General features: G+C 36.6%; 1 protein-coding gene across 1 annotated transcript in view; it reads right to left on the reverse strand.

The window, feature by feature from the left end:
- Positions 1 to 24,185, reverse strand: part of LOC132010210 (T-cell receptor-associated transmembrane adapter 1) — a 67,809-nt gene that overhangs the window by 28,652 nt on the left and 14,972 nt on the right. Inside the window, exon 3 of the mRNA XM_059388135.1 lies at positions 15,723 to 15,759. Within this exon, the coding sequence (XP_059244118.1) occupies positions 15,723 to 15,759 (37 nt within the window). The remainder of the gene's footprint in view (positions 1 to 15,722; positions 15,760 to 24,185) is intronic.

Consider the following 24,185-nt stretch of genomic DNA (forward strand, 5'->3'; position numbering starts at 1 on the left):
ATTTTTATTTTTTTTTAAAGATTTTATTTATTTATTTGACAGACAGAGATCACAAGTAGGCAGAGAGGCAGGTAGAAAGAGAGAGAGGAGGAAGCAGGTTATCCGCGGAGCGGACAGCCCGATGCGGGGCTCGATCCCAGGACCCTGGGATCATGACCTGAGCTGAAGGCAGAGGCTTTAACCCACTGAGCCACCCAGGCGCCCCAGGAAAAAAAGATTCTTAAAAGACATTTCAGGTAAGAAAACCCAGACATCCTTGTATCTTTTTTGAAAAAGGAATCAATATAGTGTCTAAATTTGTTGCTATGTCTCTGAAAACACTGTATGCCTTGTTTTAATGCTTTATTTTGTTTTGTTCTTAGAAGCAGCCTTCAAACAATCCTGTTCATGAAAAAGAGTCAATGAGTGATAATCTACTGTATGTTTCCTGGCTGTGTTGGTTGGAGTCTGTAGCCACTAGAAGCTTTCAGAGCATGAAATTCTCCTGCTGTAACTCTTCAACTGGAAAAACCATTAGCTGGGAACCAACCCATTTTGTTCTATAACTCCCTTTCAATACCACAACCTTATATTAAACTATTACGAACCTCATGACTGACAAATTTTGAGTCTAGAAGGATCTTTGGCATTGATTTATTAACTGTGAAATCTTTCTTGGGCAGGAGCTGGGGAGTACTCTTCAGGGTGTGGAGGTGAGCACGCTGAAGTGAAAATGAGGGATGACCCAGTGCTTTCAACCACACAATCATCTAAATTTTTGTATTTTACAGACACTGAATACATGGACATCATTCTTCAAGGAAACTGGACTTCTGAACAAGAACTTTCTTTATACCCTATCTATAATTCTTCCGTGAAACTTAGACAAACATTTTCACAGCCTGGAAAATATACCCATGCCTTCTGCAGGCTTTCTACTTGTGGGGTAAAGCCACTCAGAAATCAGCTTTACTAATTTTACAACCTTTCTGGGAGGAAACAGAGAAGGCACTAAATTTAAAAAAATAAAAATTGTATGTCCCTCAGTTGTTAAGTGCATAAAGGTAATTCTCCATCCATTTTACCAGAAAAGAGGAATATATTTACAATTCATATGAAATTCAAGGTAATATTTAACTACAATTATATTTCAGAGATGATAATTTAAAACATCTCCAAAAGTTCTTATTTGTTCCCAAATTACTTACTACTATGAGAGAAATAACAATAAATAATTTAAAAGCATGATTCATAGTGTCTTTTAGCTTTAGTATATTCATAGGCATACTTGGAACTGAAACTGTAGACTCCTTTCTTTATCAAGCTCATGCAAGGAATGCATTTATAATTATTACCTCTGCATCTTTTTACTAAGCTATATATATTCATTCTACGCATGCACGTGTATACATACATTCATACAGGTCAAGATTATATGTGCTTATATGAAGTGAAAAGCAATGAAAAATTGCATCTTTCTATGGAACCCATCACTTATTTTTTAAACTCATAAAGAGTACACTTGTTTCCAGTGGGATTTTAATCCTACTAAAATTCAGAGATTCAAATCATCTTCTATCAAACTCTAAAAATCAAAATAACTTCTCTGCAATATAAGTTTTGATTTTCTCTCAAGTCAGATGCTTTGTAGATGAAATATAATTGGGTTAAAACTTCATCTTATTCTGTGATTTAACCTTTGCGGATTCAGCTCATTCACAGAAAATAGACTACAAATAAGAAATGGTTAAAGCGGAATGTCTGGGTGGCTCAGTCGGTTAAGCAGCTGCCTTCGGCTCAAGTCATGATCCCAGCGTCTTGGGATCGAGTCCCACATCAGGCTCCTTGCTCAGCAGGGAGCCTGCTTCTCCCTCTGCCTCTGCCTGCCATTCCGTCTGTCTATGCCCTCTCTCTCTCCCTCTCTCTCTCTCTCTGACAAATAAATAAATAAAATATTAAAAAAAAAAAAGAAATGGTTAAAGCTTGTGACTTCAGTGACATAAGATGTAGAAAGCTAACTTCCATAATTTCTAAACTAAGTCATTATGCCTAAGCTACTCTTAAAATTAAAATGGAAAAATTCCAAACATCTCTGATAAAGAACTCAAAATAATAACACAGCAATCGGGGCACCTTGGGGGACTCAGTGAGTTAAAGCCTCTGCCTTTGGCTCAGGTCATGTTCTCAGGGTCTTGGGATCCAGCCCTGTATCAGGCTCTCTGCTCAGTAGGGAGCCTGTTTCCCTTCCTCTCTGTCTGCCTGCCTCACTGCCTACTTGTGATCTCTGTCAAATAAATAAATAAATAATCTCAAAATAATAATAATAATAATAAGCACACAATCAGGTAAAAACTCCAATCTCAGGGACAGCACCAGCAAAATGGAAATGGTCTACTAAAGTTTAAATGAGATAATGATGCCACACACTCAACAGAAACACAAACACAAAGTAAGTACTCAAGGAAATGAAAGCCACTCTTATCCCAATATTGCTCCTTATCTTTTATAATTCAGGAATAATTACAATATTGACATTTGAGGTTCTTTTTGTTTCTTTCCTGATTTTCTTTGCTTTATATAAGTAAATGAGCTCTTGATAGAAAATGTGCAATTCAAATTCTAGATTTCCACTTGGTAACATCACTGTATGCTAGTAAATTCTATTTTTAAACATACATGATTATATCCTACATTAGCAGTATTTTCTGAGATCTGGGTTTCATAATATTTTGAGTAGAAACAAATAAACTTTTTGGAGCTCATCGGTTTGAAAGGGAGGGTATTGGAACCTTCAGTGGTGTTGAGCTATTGATTCTCCAACTTGGTTTCTGAAGGAAAAACAGGCTCTAAAAGTGGTGTCCTTTTCCAGTCACTCAACTTTCAGTGAAATCCATGTTTTTACACTACTCACCTTTTTCTAGAAAAAGTATGGGAGGAGGAAACGTATGTAAATTTGATACTGAGAATTTCCCAGATCAGAGAGTCTTGGGTAGAAGAAGGCTTGTGTCCACCAGAACAGGAGCCAATGCTAAGATCATTACTGGGGGCAATTCTCACACCTCAGTGACTGCCCGCCAGCCTGCACTGTTCATGAATAAACCTTCTATGGTTATGACCGATTGCACAACAGAGGCAAGAAAACAGAGCTCTCCTCCAAGGAACATATTTAAGAGTATGAATTTAAATTCAGTGAGGCCTAAACTTCAGTACAGGATTTTCCTTTTTGAATAACATAAACTCACCTATTTTCAGTTGTCTCACTCATAAAATTGGGAGTAATTGTAACAGTTCAGGGATTAAAATTATATTATAGACATAAATATCTTAGCAATAAAGTAAAAAATAAAAAAAAAACTTTTGTGTTAATGTTATGATGATACACTTCAGACTACAAAGAAACAAAGAATGATCTGGATAGAAATGAAATGGAGGGCATGTATTACATGGAGCACTGGGTATGGTGCATAAACAATGAATTCTGGAACACTGAAAAGAAATTTAAAAAAATAAAAAATAAAAAATAAATAAATAATTTTTTTTTTTAAAGAAAGTAATACAGTCAATTTTAGAAGTGTTTATTCCACATAAAAGAACATAGGACATAAATAAGTGTCAAGATGTACTATAAGGACCTCAAACAACTGCGAAGTGGAAAATACAACATGGCAAATACCAAAATAACATTCAATGTTTTGCTCATGTTTTCAGAAAATATCTTTCATGTCCAGAAAATCTGTGGAATAAATGAGCCACTATCGGGCTCCTAGGTGGCTCAGTCTGTTAAGTGTCTGCCTTCGGCTCAGGTCATGAACCCAGGGTCCTGGGATCCAACCCCACCTCCAGCTCCCTGCTCAGCAGGGAGTCTGCATCTCCCTCTCCCTTTCCCCCTTCCCCTGCTCATGCACTGTCTTTCAAATAAATAAATAGAATCTTTATAATTATAAAAAAATAAATGAGCCAATACTTTATTTTATTATTGTTTTAAAGATTTTATTTATTTATTTGAGAGACATAGATAGCAACAAAGAGCACAAGAGGGGAGGAGCAGGCAGAAGCAGGTTCCCTGTGGGCCAGACGCCCCGAAATGAGCCAGTGCTTTAAATGAATTCTCAAAAATAAATTAATAAACCTGCTATGTCGCATGAGCTAAGCATTATAAGGGGGCACAGTCTCTGTTCCAAAGCAAGGAAAATGGACTGGGGAGAAATGTGCTCAAGGCTAACAAATGAAAAACAAATTAATCAAATTGTTCAAAATAATAAAACAATATTAAATACAACCTATACAATCACCAAATAGGTTATACTGACAATAAATGCCACGGAGTAGGTTTTTATTTTTCAAATTTATAATTTTATTTTATTGTTTTTAATCTAATTTAATTTTTTATTAATTTATTTATTTTCAGCATAACAGTATTCATTATTTTTTCACCACACCCAGTGCTCCATGCAATCCGTGCCCTCTATAATACCCACCACCTGGTACCCCAACCTCCCACCCCCCTCCGCCACTTCAAACCCCTCAGATTGTTTTTCAGAGTCCATAGTCTCTCATGATTCACCTCCCCTTCCAATTTCCCCCAACTCCCTTCTCCTCTCTAACACCCCATGTCCTCCATGGTTTTTGTTATGCTCCACAAATAAGTGAAACCATATGATAATTGACTCTCTCTGCTTGACTTATTTCACTCAGCATAATCTCTTGCCATGGAGCAGTTTTAAGATAAAGTAAGTTACAGGAACACAGCATCTTTATTAATTAGCCACAAAACATAAATATTTAAAAATAAAATATTTTTATATTTAAAAATATTAAAATTTTATGTATATATATAAATATATATGAATGTCAGAGGAAAGGGAAATAGGAGAAAATGATGTTGGAACCTGAGAGCTAAACCTTCCCATTACTCACTCTCACTTAGCAGCAATGATTCATGATACATAGCTATTTTATTATTTAATTATGACACTAAATTTCTACTTTAAATTCAATGTCAGCATGGTCATTTCTTTTTTTTTTAATATTTTATTTATTAATTAGAGAGCAAGAGATAGAGGGAGGGAGAAATAGAGAGAGAGCATAAGCAGCGTGAGAAGGGCAGAGGGAGAAGCCAACTCCTGGCTGAGCCAGGAGCCAGACACGGACTCGTTCCCAGGACTTGGGAGATCACACACTGAGCCACCTAGGCACCCCTATCATGGTCACTTCTTATTATTTTATTTTGTTCTGTTCTGTTTTTACTATTCCAAGTACTTTTAGCTTGTTACATAAAATGATGTAGCTGTGAATTGTCTTGAGGATATTTTACCTGTATCTTTTTTCCCCACCTTAACTGTCTGACAACTGTGTCTTGCAGGATGCAGAAGGGATTGCTTTTGTTTCATTTGTTATTTTTATTTTTTATTATGTTCAGTTAGCCATAATATAGTACATCATTAGTTTTGGATGTGGTGTTCAACGAGTCATTAGTTGTGTATCATCACCACACGTCCTCCTTAGTACCCAACACCCGGTTACCCCATTGTTTCTGTTTGCTTTCACTACTGTTATTACGTAAGAAGAGACTTTGTAATAGATAAGAATTGTAATTTAATAGATAAGAATTTAATAGATAAGAATTGGTAACCACATGGTATCAAATAGGATTTAAAGGGCAAATAATTTGAAATTTTAAAGTTAACCTCTTTTATTATTTATGTATTCTTGAAAGTTTTAAAAATACATAGCTTTGGCTTCATAATAGCATCATGCCAAATATTCTGCTTTAAAACTCTTTTTGTTCACATAACACGACCTCTTAAATTTGAATTTAGGTATCTACAGGTATATCTATATACAAATTTAAATCTTCACTAATAATGAAAGTATATCATTCTATTGAATATGCCACTTACTTTGTTTAACTTATTAGATGGTTATGTTGTTTCTGATTTTCCACTAAGTAGAATGCTATGAATATGGAAATGTATATATTTATATTTATATTTTTGCACACTTACAGTTTTCTGTGAAATGTTTATGCTTACTTATGTTTTTTCCATTTATAATATCTTATGATATATCAAAAAAGGAAGGAAGGGAGGGAGGGAGGGAGGAAGAAAGAAAAAAAAAAAAGAGTCCTTACATAAACATCCTTTCCATTATTGGTTACTTCTCATTCTGTGCCACACTTAGATACAATTTAGGCCACTTGCTAACTTCTCTATCGAGTGGCATTCTGCACATCTCCTTATCTTTGGCAGAGAGACTCCTAAATCAATACTTATCTAGAAAGAAAGCCTTAATATGGGAAGAGTGATGTTTAAAAGTCATGAAGCAATCAAGGGGAAAAACCATGTGGTTACCATGTTAATCTGGAATCATCATCCCTTCAGCCTGTCTAGTCACAGCCACCTAGAGAAAGGCAAAGCCATCCAAATGGAGAATTGCAATGAAATCGAGTTTACATTCATTTGGCTAGAAAGCACACCCAGGTTGATTTCATGGGCTGGAGAAATACATTAACAAGCATGAAAATGAGGGAGGAAGAGAATACTTGAAGGGCTGGGGTCAAGTCATATATAAATGAGTTTCTTGAAACAGTTAAAAGATCACTCACAGATGCATTAACATGGACGCACCCAAGGAAAATTAGAGAACAATGTTCTGACAGGATGTTCCCTTAGGTTCTATCATCTGTGTCAAATCTGGTCAGTGCTATATGGATTCCGTATTTAGAAGGATTTTAAGGGAGTGTGTTGTGGAGGAGAAAGAAAAGCCCTAATTTATTGCTGTATCTGCCAGGAGAAAGGGAATGAAATGGAGGATTTGTCTTCCATGGGGTACTGCAAAGATCTTCAAATGCGATGCTGGCCAGAACCAGCTTTAAATCACCTGCCGGTCATTTAAAAGCTGAATACTTTTGATCAGTTACATATAACCTCTCTAATTCTTTGTTCTCAATTTAATCACTTGTAAAATGAACACACGATGCCTACTCTGATGAGCTACTGAATTCAGAGATCACAGATAAATAAATGTTCTAGCAGGGTGCCTAGCCCAGGACAGCCAACAGTTCCCTGATACCTTCCAGTATCATTCCTGATTCTTTCAGTGACATGGAGCCTTTACTCTTGCATAGAGAGATTAGTCATTCTTCAACTGTTGATGGTGTCCTGTGTGTGTACAACTTCCTTATTGAAGCTACTTTTGATCATTATAATGATTTCCCCCATGTCCTCAAGAAAGGGCTTTTTTTTTTAAGATTTTATTTATTTATTTGACAGACAGAGATCACAAGTAGGCAGAGAGGCAGGCAGAGAGAGAGGAGGAAGCAGGCTCCCCTCTGAGCAGAGACCCTGATGCAGGGCTCGATCCCAGGACCCTAAGATCATGACCTGAGCCGAAGGCAGAGGCTTTAACCCAGTGAGCCACCCAGGCGCCCAAGAAAGGGCTTCTTGATTAAGAGGCTAAACAAGAAAATTCCTCTTTCTCATTTACAAACGAAAGTCCATATTAATCAACTGAATATGTTTGTAAAAATAATATCCTCCTTCCCGTAGTAGGGTGGGGGTAAGCTTGCTCACAATTTGTTTCTCTTCTTAGGATAAAGATCTAATGCCTGAAGGAGTAATAGGGTTTTGGACAAAGCATTAAAAAATAAGCTTCAGACAATATTATACATTCCTATGATATTTCAGTAACTGTCTCAATAATGTGGCTACCTTCAAAAAGTGATGAGTTATGTAACATAATTTGATAATTTTGAAATACAGGTCACCTGGAAAGGAAAATAAAATAGTACTGTATATCCTCATTAAATCACTCTTTCCTATGTCATAGAAAGAAAAATTGGCCACCTTTTAAAATAAGTCATCAAGTGCTATGACCTTGAATGTCCAATAAACTTCATCATGAAGGCCCTATTGTAAGTCAGTATAAACAGCAGTAACAAGAGCTGTGAAGGAAAGCATTCCTGCATACGTCTCATGTGTTTGCGGAGTGATCTTACCACATCATGATCACTATGTTAACTGTAGACTTCTCTCACCTCTGAAAGTAGAGCTTAGTAGTTCTTAATTATCTAATTCATGGCCAACAGCAGAGAAGGTGGATGGTGACAGGGATAGGATGAGAAAGACTCAGCCTTTGAAACAGAAACATCTACATGTAATTCTCATTGTACTATAATTCTAGCCAGCATACCCTATAATGAATGTGACAGAAAAAAAATATAAATCTGTGAGTGTGTGTGTATATATATATATATATATATATATGTTTTATACATATGTTTTAAATGTTTATATATATTTTATATATATTTACATAAATTTTTATTGTATTCTAATAATATGCTTGGAGTGTTACACAATTTAACATCTTACTGGGGATACATACTCATTAATTTCCCTGTCTTTTGAAATTTTGTAAAAGCATTTTACTGGTAAATTCATATTTATTTCATCAAAGATAAGTAAACAACATGAATACATAAAAATCAGCTTTGCCTTAATGAATATTTTGTATACATTTATATATATATATATATTTATAGGTTCCTTCTAATTATATTCTCTCAACTAATTCTCAGTAAATTCCTTAAATAGTTCATTAAATTTCCATCTGGGTTTAGAGAGGAAAATAAGACACTGAATCTTTTTCTGTATGAAGAAATTTTCACCTTTAATCTTGCTCTTAATGCCTACATAATGTTTCATCTAAAACCTTAAATACTCTATGTTTGGACATTCTGATTTGTTCTAAACTCACTATCACTTTTTCCTTCTGTTTTAAGGCACTGAGATTACTCTTTTCCCATAGAGCCCATATTCTACTGCGGAGATAGAAATCAAACCAGAGAATAAATGGAAATCCAGATAGTAATCATCCCTAGAAGGGAAATACAAACACTGAGACTGTCTTGAATGTTACTTTATATCATAGCCTTTCCTTTTATACAAAGTGGGTATGCACAGAAGTATATCATGTCATGCACTTTTTTTAAAGATTTTCTTTATTTTTTTTTCTTTTGACTTTTAATTTTTTATTTTTTATAAACATTATATATATATATTTTTTAATTACAACCACTATTTTTTTAAATATAATTTTTTATTTTTTATAAGCATGTATTTTTATCCCCAGTGGTACAGGTCTGTGAATCACCAGGTTTACACACTTCACAGCACTCACCAAAGCACATACCCTCCCCAATGTCCATTTTCTATATTCATTTATACCATTCTAGCAACAATCTGACCAGACAGGCACTATCACATTCTCATTATATACATATAAATTTGAGGCACAGAGAAGTCATATAATTTGAAGGTTGGAAGGCTAGTAAGCCGCAGAAGTGGGACTAGAACTGAGGTTATCTGTACTCTCAACCGTACATTGTGCTGTGCTGCCAGTTTACTTGCCCAGAGTATCGTTCCAAATAATCCCCTAAAACTATGTTTCCTATCTAAATACTAACTGACAATGATGCTTAAAAAATACAAGGCCAGAGAGATACTATAGACTCAGCTTGGCAGACGTCCAGATGTTGTAAAATGATTGATCACCTATTACACCCAGATACTATGCTAAATGTTTCATATACATTATACCAAAGTCCTAGGGAAATTCCGCAAAAATATTATTTCCCACTTCATAGGTGGGAAGTCTGAGAGTCAGATAGATTAACATATTTTCCCCGGCATTATGTGTAATGCCAGCAATAAGTAACAATTCTGAAAGCTCTACTTTATGCCAGTGCTCATTCAGCACACAGAACAACTCTGAGATACTTTGTTTTTAAATTCCCACTGTGCCTGTAAAGAATCTGCAGCTCCTAGAGTTAAACTGTCCAAAGACAAAGACAGTGACTATCAGAGCTAGGATTGTAATGCAAGTCTAGTCCAAAAGCCCTGAATACTATTTGCTCTTGATGTTTGATTAAATTTCCTTACACCTTCATCTGAGAAATTCATTTAGGATTAGAGTGGACATCCTATCATAGCCACCACACAATGGCAATGGCCCTGGTGACCAGCCTTCACAATGGCAGGCTGGGAACAGAGGAACATATGAGGCAGTGAGAGTAGCATTTCATAAAATAGTAGCAACTGCTTTAACTTTGAGATTACAGATCATCAAGAGCTGGAGGGAATTGCATGAAAAGAAAAAAGAACACTGATCTCAAGGCATAACACCTATCGTACTCCCTATGCTCTGAAAGAGGACAAAGTATATGTAAATAGTAAGTAGGTGTCCTTAAAAAAACAGATCAAATGATACTTGTATGAAATGGCTTGAAAAGTCCAGATGCTGGCATGTATTTCTCTTATCTGATAACAAAGGAACTCATCTGTAACCTTTCCTTTCATCAGTAATTCAGTACAGCTTAATATTGGAATATGGAATGGTCCCTGTTCATGGTTTTTCTCTGGCTATGCTGAGAATATAAGAGCAAAATGTGAAGAATTTTTAATAAGACAATCCATCCATTTTCCTAGCTCACATAGATAGCAGATACAACCTGCAAATGATAAATCATGTCCAAAAAATGAATATCACTTCATTCCCTATGAATGAAAATAAGATGTGATTTATAATGCAGTGCCCTGTGTCTACAGACAGGTCTCAAATGATTAATCATCCCAAATAAAGTATTATAAAAGAACAGTTGCCTAACCAACAAATTAAAAAATATATTTTTACTTAGCAATGCCAAATAGCTCCAGCCTATTGCAAATATCTAATAAACTTTAAGCACAATGTTTGGTAGTGTTTTATGTAGATTAGTTACTATCAAAAATAGATTAATAAATAAGCCCACATCCCAGAGGTGAGTGCATTGCTCTGAACATGTCTGAAATGGCCCTCTGACCAATAAGCACAATTGCTGACACTCCAAAACTTAAAATAATATTAACTGTATCTTTTACTATTTTCTACTTTTATGTATATTTTCCTTAGTCCCTATTTTTAAAGTTTTTAATTCATCATTATTTTATTGTGAACTCTTAAATACTTCATTATCTAAGTAGATTAAATAGGTTTAAATAGGTAAATTCATTTTTTTAAAAAATCATTACTTCTATCTGATTGACTTTGGACATAAATTGTGAGTTTCAATTTCCGTATTTATAAAACAATTTTATTAAACTATTTAATCACTTTTGTTCCTTTCAATTCTGAAATTCTATATTATAAATGTAGGGTTCCAATATTCAAAGAAAAATGAAAGACATTTCTATAAAATAAAACTATTTTAAGGGGCTGGAAAGCTGTAAGATTGAAGAAAAAGCAAGCTGAGGGGTCTGTTAAAAATTGATTTTGATGTTACCTTGATTTTCTTAATAGGTATTTCTTTAAATTGGCAGATATATGTGTTTGGGCTCCATTGGCATATAAGTGCTATTTAAAGCCATAGGGAAAGACAAAACTACATTCTGGAATGAGTATATATAGAGAAGAGGTTCTTTAGGTGAGCCCTGGGCACTCTGATGTCAAAGGTTCAGAAATCAGCAAAGGGCAAGGAACCACTGTTGAGGAGGAAAACTAGAGATGAGAGGACCCAGAGCCTGGAGAAGTGTTTCAAGAAGAGAGTGTCGATGTGTCAAATGCTACAGATGGACTGCATAGGAAAACACTAAGATTTGGCCATGTGGATTTCACTGGTGACCTTGACAAGAGCTGAGCTGGCAGATTAATGAAGGCACAAAATTTTATAGAGTAGGTTCAAGAAAAAAGAGAAGAGGAGAAGCCAGCAAATATGGACAGAATGTAGATGGAACTTTCATGTTTTACTATAAAGGGTACAGAGCAAAGGAGAGGTAGGTGTAGGAAATCTAATATCAAGAAAGCTTTCTTTTTTCCTTTCTTTCCTCTCCTTTTCCCTCTCTCCTTCTTTCTTTAAGGTGTGAAACGACACTCTTACATATTGATGAGAATAATAAAAAAGGGACAATAGCAATAATGCAGGAGAGAAAAGGGAAGGTTGCTGGTGGGACGTGTCACTGAGTACATGCTCACTGAATTTTTGCTTTCTTTGGCAGGGACCATACCATGGGTATAGGTGTCTTGAACCTGGGGTGAGAGGGCCAAATACAGACCTCTGGTCCTGGGAAAGAGTATAAACCTCAGCACTGGCTTTGTATGGTTGGAAACTAAGAAGTGAACCCAGTGGTGTTCCCTGTGAGGGATGCTTAATGGACTCTCAGAGCCATGATACCAAATACTACTTAATACTAAATCTTTATTCTCTTTATCAGTGTTCCAGTTTTCTTCTAGTATATCCACTTCTTTATAAAGTCTATAAAACACAAGGCACTTATATTGCCAGTGCTTTGGAGTACTTAAAAAGAAGAGTTTTTGCCAAGGTTTTGTGGAAAGGAGACTAGCAATATCTCCCAGCACGAAGAATTCTAAAGACAAAGGCAAAGACGCTGAGAGCAGTGAAACAGAACTAGGAGCAACAAAAAGACAACTGAAACCTATCAGTTTGGAACAATTGGGCAATTTGGACAATTTAGAACCTATCTGTACTTCTCAAGGTTTCTTAAGAAACAATACTTAAGAAGGGACTGGACATCTTGCAGTCACACGGGGATGGAGCTTGTACATTAAAAAAAAGAGAAGGCTGGAAAACTTGGAGCTATTTTGATCATAAGCATGGCAGTGACAACAGTGAGGGCTTCATCCGTGCACCCACTTGGAAGTCTCAGAAGTCTGGGAAGGCTACACAGTAGTTCTTTCGTTGGGACGCCTGGGTGGCTCAGTTGGTTAAGCGTCTGCATTCTGCTCAGGTCATGATCCCAGGGGCCTGGGATTAAGCTCCGAGTAGGGCTTCCTGCTCAGTAGGGAGTCTGCTTCTCCTTTTCCCTCTGCCCATCCCCTTGCTTGTGCTCTCTCTCTCTCTCAAATAAAGAAATAAAATCTTTTTTTTTTCCTTCAAAAAAGTTCTCTTGTCATAAACAACCTCAGGTGAGGAGGACAATTGAGACCCTGGCAATCTGGGCCAGGGCACTAGCGTAGGATATTAGTAAAGAGGGGAAGTGAAAGGAGCTTGCAGAGCTGCGGAAATCCAAGAAATCATCTTAAGGTAGAAGAATGGCTGAGCTATGCCTTGCCATGAAAGCACCTTTCAGTGCCACCCAGGAACAGAGCAAGTAAAGACTGCTGGGAATCTGTCCTAAGGTTTTTGAGAGCAACTCTGAGGAATCGTGATAAATTCAAAGTAGTCGTAAACCTGAACTGATTTCCTAAATATACAACAAATGGGCAGGAATTTTCTTAGACTTTAATTTTCATCTGATAAAGCAGTATCTTTTTTTTTTTTAAATCAATTATGCTTTGTAAGGGAAGTATTACATTATAATCTGTATTTTTCAGATGATACAACTTAAATTCAGCAATGCTCATTTAGCTATGATTACAAGCCTAGTAATTACAAGAGTTTAATTAAAACCTAGAATTGTCTAGATCTCAAATCCATGATATTCCCATTGTATTATCCTCCTAACACAGATCAAAAGACCAGCATTTATTCTTCTACCCACTTAAGCCCTGGGGATAAAAATATATGTTTATAAAAATAAAAAATTTAAAAAAAAAAAAAAGACCAGCATTGTGCACACTTATCTTTTAAAAAATTTAAATAATTTTTTAAAAGATTTTATTTATTTGACAGAGAGAGCACAAGCAGGGGCAGAGGGAGGGGGAGAAGCAGGCTCCCCGCTGAGCAGGGAGCCCTACTTGGAGCTTGATCCCAGGACCCTGGGATCATGATCTGAGAAGGCAGACGCTTAACCACCTGAGCTACCCAGGCACCCCTAGAATTTTCTTTTAAAGGAAAAATAAAGTGGTCCAGGGGTAAATCCCAGGGAATATGTATCTGATTTTTCTGTTACATATAGATGCTACATTGTCCTTCAAGTGATCACATTTTTGACCTACAGCACAGGAAGGGCAGGGTTTTGGGAAAACAGGAAGATAAGATCAGAGAAGCATGGGTTCCTACCTAAACCAATGTTGAGTAGGGGCAGAGAGATGGTTCAGTGGGGAGCCATAGCCTCAAACCACCTAAGAACTGAGGGGCATCACTAATTTTACTTCTACTTCTACCTTCTACTTAAGAAATAGCCTTTATTTCCACTTGCTGTTTTAATGTTGAAGTTTTAATAGCTGGAAATAGTTTCACCTTTGTTATCTCCTAGAGTCTCCATGTCCTTCCTACAAAGGTGATTTTAGATCTCTAAATACATAATCAGAAATAGACAAGCTGTGAAGTACATACATAATTAACATGCCAGCCTCTTGTTAAAGATAAAATCTGCATTTTATATTCAAATTATGCCTAAATTGAGGTTACAATAGATAACAGATCGCTAAATCCACGATTTAGTAATCTGCATCTTTCCATCTTTGCATCTCTTGTCTAGCACAACTCCTATTTGTTGAACAAATACTTATTGAATGAATGAATGTTATAGAAGAACCAATTTCTTTTTCATACTTGCCCTATAGGTAAGAGCCTGCTTACTATGAGATGGGTATTTTACCAATTTTCCCTCCTGACTCTTGCCATTCCAACCCAAGAGTACCAACCCAATCTTTAGCAGATTGATCAAATCACTAGACTTTCTATCACATTGCATCTTAATTGCCTTTCAAATAACAAGTATCAAATCAATTGTCCAAGAGATTAACTTCTACATGGAAAATCCATAGAGGATTTTCTTTGTCATGTTGTTTGTTTTAACCAAATCAGCAAATCTCTCTTGATATGAAATAATGCATTGAAGATTATCTTGTTATAGAATGCAATGATACATCGCAAAAATAAAGATTTTCTTTTTTGTGTGAATCTGCCTGAAGCCTACATCCTGAATCTGTCAGAGATATTTCCACATGGAGAAAAATTTTAAAAAGACCTTTTAGAGGCTAACAGAAAGCTTATAATCTTATCCTACCCAGTGAGAAAGCTCTGTGTTTGTGAAAGACCTTTCTGCCTTTTAGCCTACCATTTCAGAAAGGTCTTGAAGAGTCCTCTAGGAAATTCTCTATATTTAGATGTGTTTTCATCCTAAAGGAGAAATCTCAAATCTAATAACACATTTGGGTCAGAATATACTGTGAAATAAAATGAAAATTCTTTGCTATGATTTATGCCATAAACCTTCTTTTGTTAAAAAAAAGTCATATAAATTTCTCTGTAATTCAGTTAACAGGTATTAAAGAGAATACACTATATCTGTATCCATATATTATTTTAGGGTTGATTAATTACATTTCCCCATTGGTTGACATTAATCTTAACAGCAGCATAGCACAAAGCATCCTTATCTAAGTATGTATGTATATATATATCTTAAATTTCATTAGGTTTTGCCACACTTCTTTTCCAATCTGGCTTCTTAAGGGCCCCACAATTCCATGTATAATTAGACTACATTCTTACAATTTGATCTGATTCATAATCTAGGATATATCCATCTGGTATTGACAAGAATTCTGTAGATACTAGGTTAGAGTCTCATTTTGTCCCTTAACCAGCTCTCTTACTGACTCAGGATTAGTAAGTCACTAAGGAAGATAATAACATTATAGCTTTTGATCTTCAGAGAGAAATAACAGAAATTAAAGCTCACTTTTAATTTTATTTTTACCCAAACGTGACATCCCTGAGCCAAACTTATAAGTAATATAACATTTGTTATGCCCCCTTATTACTTGGGAATCATAATACATAACTTATTTCTACATACCTGGGAATGTAGTCTTCAGGGTACCTGTACATGTTATCTGAAAGATATTGAAAATAGTCAAGTTAAAAGAAATATTGCCATACATTTAAATCTTTTAGAGAATGTTGTGAGGAGAGCTTAGCTTCAGAGTCAGCTGATATCTCAAATCAAGGCACTTAGCCACCACCACCAGACATAAATATCTTCTTTGATTTGGCCCGATCATATATATTCTCTCTTGGTAATTTGAGATGGAAACACAAACGCAGCTTAGAGGTGACGTAGGGCCTGGATGTGTGGCCATTTTATGGGAGGAAAAAACCAAGCTATAAACATGGGGAACTCTACTAGTGCCTTTTCTGTGGGACGGTCCATCATGAGTGGGGCATACTGTCCTTTCTGCCTTCACACTTCATGGAACACCTCTGTTTCCTTCAGTCAGATTTCCCTCTCTGCTCTTGCTGATTTGAATAAGCTTTTCTTCCTTACCCAAAACAAACAGATGAATGAAAACAAAAACACAAAATGAAACAAATCCTAAAAGGCTTACTTATTTATATTTGAAGTGTCTGTTAACACTTCTTGTCATGTGAACAACAACATGAAAATTATGTTCGGGATGTTTCTCTGGTTGTGATTTTATCTCATCTACATGGCAAATAGAGGTAAGAAGAGTTGACCCCAAAGATACAGATGTCGTGAAAAGAAGGGCCATCTGTACCCCAATGTTTATAGCAGCAATGGCCACGGTCGCCAAACTGTGGAAAGAATGAAGATGCCCTTCAACAGACGAATGGATAAGGAAGATGTGGTCCATATACACTATGGAGTATTATGCCTCCATCAGAAAGGATGAATACCCAACTTTTGTAGCAACATGGACGGGACTGGAAGAGATTATGCTGAGTGAAATAAGTCAAGCAGAGAGAGTCAATTATCATATGGTTTCACTTATTTGTGGAGCATAACAAATAGCATGGAGGACATGGGGAGTTAGAGAGGAGAAAGGAGTTGGAGGAAATTGGAAGGGGAGGTGAACCATGAGAGACTATGGACTCTGGAAAACAATCTGAGGGGTTTGAAGTGGCAGGGGGGTGGGAGGTTGGGGTACCAGGTGGTGGGTATTATAGAGGGCACAGATTTCATGGAGCACTGGGTGTGGTGAAAAAATAATGAATACTGTTATGCTGAAAATAAATAAAAATTAAAAAATAAAAAATAAAAATAAATTAAAAAAGAAGAGATGACAATTCTAGGGAGAAGAGATCTGGAAAAAGTTGGGAACACAGTCTAAAAATAATCAAAACATTGAGTGGCTTTTAAAAGAAACTGTATGCTGGGGCGCCTGGGTGGCTCAGTGGGTTAAGCTGCTGCCTTCGGTTCAGGTCGTGATCTCAGGGTCCTGGGATCGGGCCCTACATCGGGCTTTCTGCTAAGCCGGTAGCCTGCTTCCCTTCCTCTCTCTGCCCGCCTCTCTGCCTACTTGTGATCTCTCACTGTCAAATAAATAAATAAAATATTAAAAAAAAAAGAAAGAAACTGTATGCTGATATGAAGTAACCATACTGACCAGAGATCTGATGTAGGATCATAAAACCATAAAAAAATTCTGTACCAAGTCTCAGAAAGTAACCCACTGCTGAACCTTGAAACTGGTGGTTCAAAGGCAAGTAAAAGAAAGTATTCTGGGGCACCTGGGTGGCTCAGTGGGTTAAGCCTCTGCCTTTGGCTCAGGTCATGATCTCAGGGTCCTGGGATCGAGCCCCACATGGGGCTCTCTGCTCAGCAGGGAGCCTGCTTCCCCCCTCTCTCTGCCTGGCTCTCTACTTGTGATCTCTCTCTCTCTGTCAAATTAAAAAAAAAAAAAGAAAGAAAGTATTCTTCCTTCAAATTAAATATTTTTATTCATTTTTGATGTTATTATCTGCTTTGTGCATGTTGAGTTTGAGGAGTTCTTTATAGATCTTGGATATCAGCCCTTTGTCTGTACTGTCATTTGCAAATATTTTCTCCCATTCCATGGGTTGCCTCTTTGTTTTGTTGACTGTTTCCTTTGCTGTGCAAAAACTTTTGATCTTGATGAAGTCCCAAAAGTTCATTTTCGCTTTTGTTTCCTTTGCCTTTGGAGACATGTCTTAAAGTGGCCGATGTTGAAGAGGTTACTGCCTATGTTCTCTAGGATTTTGATAGATTCCTGCCTCACATTGAGGTCTTTTATCCATTTTGAGTTTATCTTTGTGTATGGTGTAAGAGAATGGCTGAGTTTCATTCTTCTACACATAGCTGTCCAATTTTCCCAACAGCATTTATCAAAGAGACTGTCTTCTTTCCACTGGATAGTTTTTCCTGCTTTGTCAAAGATTATTTGACCATAGAGTTGAGGGTCCATATCTTGGCTGTCTACTCTGTTCCACTGATCTATGTGTCTGTTTCTCTGCCAGTACCATGTTGTCTTGGTGATCATAGTTTTGTAGTAAGGCTTGAAATCAGGCAACGTGATGCCCCCAGCTTTGTTTTTCTTTTGCAACATTCCCTTAGCAATTCATGGTCTCTTCTGGTTCCACAAAAATTTTAGGATTGTTTGTTTCAGGACTTTGAAAAATGCCAGTGGAATTTTGATTGGGATGGCATTGAAAGTATAGGTGGCTCTAGTCAGTATAGTCATTTTAACAATGTTTATTCTTTTGATCCATGAGCATGGAATGTTTTCCATCTTTTTGTATCTTCTTCAATTTCTTTCATGAGTGTTCTATAGTTCCTCCAGTACAGATCCTTTACCTCTTTGGTTAGGTGTATTCCCAGGTATCTTCTCAGGTATCTTATGGTTTTTGGTGCTATAGTAAATGGAATCTATTTTCTAACTTCCCTTTCTATATTTTCATCGTTGGTGTGTAAGAAAGCAACTGATTTCTGTACATTGATTTTTGTATCCTGCCACATTACTGAATTACTGTATGAGTTCTAGTAGTTTGGGGGTGGGGTCTTCTGGGTTTTCCATATAAAGTATCATGTCATCTGCGAAGAGAGAGAGTTTGACTTCTTCTTTGCCAATTAGAATACCTTTTCTTTTCTTTTTGTTGTCTGATTCCTGTTGCTAGGATTCTAATACATGTCAAATAACAGTGGTGAGAGTGGACATCCCTGTTGTATTCCTGATCTCAAAGGGAAGGCTGTCTGTTTTTCCCCATTAAGGATGATATTTGCTGTAGGTTTCTCATAGATAGATTTTATGGATGAATGGATAAAGAAGATACGGTCCATATATATAATGGAGTATTATGCCTCCATCAGAAAGGATGAATACCCAAATTTTATATCAACATGGACGGGACTGGAAGAGATTATGCTGAATGAAATAAGTCAAGCAAAGAGAATCAATTATCATATGGTTTTACTTACTTGTGGAGCATAAGGAATAACACAGAGGACACTGGGAGAGGGAGAGAAGTGAGGTGGGGGAAATCGGAGAGGGAGACAAACAATGAGAGACTGTGGACTGAGAAACAGGGTTTTGGAGGAGAGAGGTGTTGGGGGTTGGGTGAGCCTGGTGGTGGTATTAAGGAGGGCACATATTACATGGAGCACTGGGTGAGGTGCATAAACAGTGAATTTTGGAACACTGAAAAAAAATAAAATTAAATTTAAAAAAATTAAATATTTACATTCAAACTTGAAAAAAATAGTTTTAAGAATCCTTTTAATGAAAAGCAATAGATTCCTAATGAATTATTGAGAGAAAATAGGGGGAATTTAGAGCACAATTTTAATAATTAAGATCAATATTATGAAGAAGTCTGTATCTGTTCATTAATAAATTTTCTTAGATATTAAAATCAATGGATGTGTATATTATGATAATTATTATATTTTGACTGTGTATTATTCAACGTGACATTGAATAGCAAAATCTTGCAAAAGATATTTCTGTAAAAATGGAGCCCATTATTATCTAAGTCTCTGGCAATAACACAGAGAAAATAGTAACCAAAGGGTGACCTTTCAGTTTTCACATATAAAAAATATTGTGTTGGTAAGGAACTAGCAAAAATATCTCAAATGACTGAATTAGTCACCAAACAACTAGAAAGTTATTTTTAGTTAAATTTATATGTGACCAAGTTGAAGTATTCTCCAGAAGGGTCACTAGCAGAGAAATATTATTGGAACAAATTATTAAAATCATTATGTTGGAGGATAAAATAGACATGTCATATGTCAGTGTATTCAGAAGAATTAAAATATATATACAAGAATTTAGTCAAACTGTAACCTAATGTATTATGGAAAAGATTCCAGTTGAGATACTGCAAGATTTTGATTTGGGTAGCAGATCTTCAATGCATTTTACATGTGACAATATGCAAATCATTTTTAAAACTCTGATTCTCGCTTTACCTATAAAGTAGAGATAATAATGCCTATAGCATGTGAGTAGATACGGAAGATGAATGAAATAATTTTTGTTAAAAACACTTTGGAAAATGACAAAGCTGGTTTTCAATATTATACATTCTAAATTCAATCACATTTTCAGCCACAATTTAATTGTGCTGACTGGAATAGAATCTCTTCATTAAATGGAGTAGCTGAAAACAAGCTGATATAATTAAAATGCTATTTACAAGATTTATAAGTAAAGCTGGATTTTTAGTGCAATGACCAAATCTCATTTCTGGCAAGAGGATTGTCACCAAGTGAGTATTAAATGAAAAGATAAAAAATAAAGAATTTGAAAACAAAAATAATGATATTACTTATAGAGAATAAGAAAAAAAAATAGGCATAGGGTCAAATGTTTCCATATACAGACTAATATTTTCTAAAGACAATGTGGATTTTCCAGCTGGAAGTGCTTGGAGTATGAATGTTGGTGTCTGGAAGGTACACAAATGTGATACGTAAAAGGATAGTTTTTATTTTTTTTTAAGATTTTATTTATTTATTTGACAGAGAGGGATCACAAGTAGATAGAGAGGCAGGCAGGGGGTGGGGGTGTAGGAAGCAGGCTCCCTGCTGAGCAGAGAGCCCGATGCGGGGCTCAATCCCAGGACTCTGAGATCAGGACCTGAGCCGAAGGCAGAGGCTTTAACTCAATGAGCCCCCCAGGCACCTCTAAAAAGATAGCTTTATGGAAAGAAAGTTTTGTTGGATGTGTTATCAGTAGAGAGAAGGAAAACAAGGCTTGGACCAAAAAGCTTTGTGGGGGAAAAATGAAGAAAAAGCAACTCTATGAAGGATATGATTTAATGATGTGATGCTTACATGGAAGAAAAAAAACTAAAACAGTGTGAGGAAGAAAATAAGTATTGGGAAAAGGACATTATGCATCAAGACCAATCAACATTCTTAAAACTGTAGCCTGAAAGTGTTCTTAAAATGTTCAAGGTCACCACCTTCTGTTCTCCTCTTAGAATTTAAATGTATAATCTGAAGCTGGACAGTCTGTACTCGTATGGTTTCAGTAAGTTCCTTCTTATGGTAAGAAGTGTGGTAGCATATGATTTCTTTAAAAAGGAGTGGTAATCAAAAGTTTAGAGGTTTGGACCAAGGAGAAAGGGCAGCAGGCTCAGTCTCCTGAAGAGCATTGGCTCGTTCATGAAGGCTTATAAGTTTATTTAAAAATAAATGGCATAATTTAGAAGCTATCTAATCAACTCAATGATATTTTTAAATATTTTTTATTAACATATAATGTCTTATTAGCCCCAGGGGTACAGGTCTGTGAATCGCCAGGTTTACACACTTCATAGCACTCACCATAGCACATACCTTCCCCAATGTCCATAACCTCAATGATATTTAGTAAAACTAAAAGCAGTTTTTACGTTGCTATGAAGCAGTTACATTTGCAAGATTCTGTCTGAGAAGAGGTGGGTGAGTTTTCACAATCCTCTCTGTGATTCAGATACAGACAACTTGCGGTCAGGTTCATGGTTGAGAGCAGGTAAACAAACATTTGCTTTTATGTTTTCTCCTTTATAGTGTTTACTCTTCCATGTGCAATACATAACAAGAAAAACAGCACATGGTCCAAACTCCATAATAACATTTTTTGATACATTCTTAATGTGAAAATGTGAAAAATGTGCCATAATTTTCTAGTGAATAGGAGATGTACTGATAAGACTTTGATGTATGAGCAAACCATACACTTACTTATCCTTCTTCTCAAAACAGAGAAGAAAGGTTGGATAAAGAAAATTTTTTGGATTTAAAGGAGGACAAAGCTAATACCTTCCTAGCAGGAAAAGAAATAAATATAATCCTCCTAAAGAACAGACAAAGAATCACCTAAAAATGTAAGGTTTATTTTGGGGGAAGGGAGAACTTCATTACAAAGCTTTTACCTAGCTAGCACTGCTGCAGAAAACATCAAGGAGAGGCTTATCATGTCTATCTGATTGAATGTGGAGATACTGCGTTGTTGCTGGGATGGAGATTTTCTTTCGTAAGCCATTTAATACACCAGCACAACTTATTCACTCACTGTTGGCCATAGGTGGAGTCCTATCTTTCAAGTTTCTTAGCCACAAATAATAGCACAGAGATGCAAAAATAAAAAGTTCCATCAGGTCAGATAACGGGGGGCATTGTGTTTGCAGACAGAGTGGCAGAAAAGCTGACTAATGTCATCAAATCTCCTCTGCCTATGACAAACAAAGCCGGGAGGAGGCTTTAGCAGGACGGGACAGAAGTCAGTTTGCAGAGCTAACCCCAGAGCCACCTGTAGCCTTCGAGAAAGACAGACAGTGCAATACTTGCTCATGTGGTCTAGCCAAGGGTGACATTTATTACTGATGCTAGCGGAAAGACGTCAGGAAAACCTGGGGCAGTTAGGAGAAGGTTGCAGTGAGAAAAAGGTGAGGTGGGATGAGAATGAAGGGTATTTTGGCATCCATGAGCTCTGCTGCAAGGCTAATCTGAGGTTTGCACCTTAATAAAATGCAAGACCCAGGCATGTTATTGCTTAAAAAAAATAATTTGCAGTAGACTAATGGTTAGAACTGTTTATGAAAGCCTATGGAAAACGCTCTAAAAGGCATCTGTGCAGGACTTCAATGGACACAACATCATTGCTAAAGCTCAGGTTATTACATAGACATGTTAAATGATATAGACATGGGGCAGGAAGTGACATAGGGCCTGGAGAGGACCTAGAGGATACAGAGGTGTATCCTCTAGGTCCTCTAGGGAGATCACTCCTCTCTCTAGGAGTGAGGAGTCAGAGGAACTAACGTTCCCTGAACCTGACACTAAAATTAAATGGGGAAAGATGTAGTTAGGGCAAGCCCTTCACAAATGCCAGTGGATGAAGGGAAGGAGGCACTGGGGCCACCGAGAGTGGTGTTGTGGGCTGTGCCCTGAGCAAGACTGACCTCCTCTGTCCCCAGCACGATGCTGAGGGATCTCTAGAAGTCTCATAACCCTTGGTCTGAACAGTGTTTTCCACATTTTGTAGGCAAGGAAACTATGAGAAACTATGTTTCTGGTACAAGAGGTCTCCCAGGTAAATATTGAAAGCAGCATTCTAATTAATGGCAGTTGACTTCAAAAGCCATGATGTTAAGAACAAATTGAAAGAATCGAAATTAATTTTTAAAAATAGAACAATGAATATAATTGACTATTTCCTGTTTTTTTAAAATGGTATTTCCCACCATACTGTTTTTAGACGAAGTAATTTGTGACACACCTGAGACATGGTTTGTACAATTGAAATGAAAAAAAAAAAAATTTATTTATTTATTTTTTTAAGAAAAAGCCTTTCTCTTTCCCTTCCTCCCTTCCTCCTTTCCTTTCGTCCTTGTTTTCTTTCTTAAAAAGTTAGTCTACTGTCTTTTGGTAGTGGTCAACTAACCGTTATAAGAGAACAACTTCCAAAAGGAGCCCATATGGTGGCAAATGGTATGAATATGGATAAATAAATTCCAAAGCACAAACTACCAAAAAATGAGAACTGAGGAGGACACTTGTTCCTTGGTCCCACAAAGGGACTGGAGACTCCAGAGACCTGCACCGAAATCAACAGAGCGTGAAGTATTAGTTCACATGGTTATTCTTGTCCTGGCTTCCGTCCTAAATTATTTCAACTCTATAGCTCTCAATTCACCTTTTTCTTTTTTAAAGGGTTTTATTTATTTATTTGAGGGAGAGAGAACACAAGCAAGGGGAGGGACACGGGGGGAGGGAAAAAGGAGGTTCCCCACTAAGCAGGGAGCCTGGACCCTGGGATCATGTCCTGAGCTGAAGTCAGACGTTTAACTGATGGAGCCATCCAGGTCCCCCTCAATTCACCTTTTTTTTTTTTTTTTTTTTTTAAGATTTTATTTACTTATTTGACAGACAGAGTTCACAAGTAGGCAGAGAGGCAGGCAGATAGAGAGGAGGAAGCAGGCTCCCTGCTGAGCAGAGAGCCCAATGCGGGACTCGATCCCAGGACCCTGAGATCATGACCTGAGCCAAAGGCAGAGGCTTAACTCACTG

The sequence above is a fragment of the Mustela nigripes genome, chromosome 2, assembly GCF_022355385.1.
Source record: "Mustela nigripes isolate SB6536 chromosome 2, MUSNIG.SB6536, whole genome shotgun sequence".
Lineage (NCBI taxonomy): Eukaryota > Metazoa > Chordata > Mammalia > Carnivora > Mustelidae > Mustela > Mustela nigripes.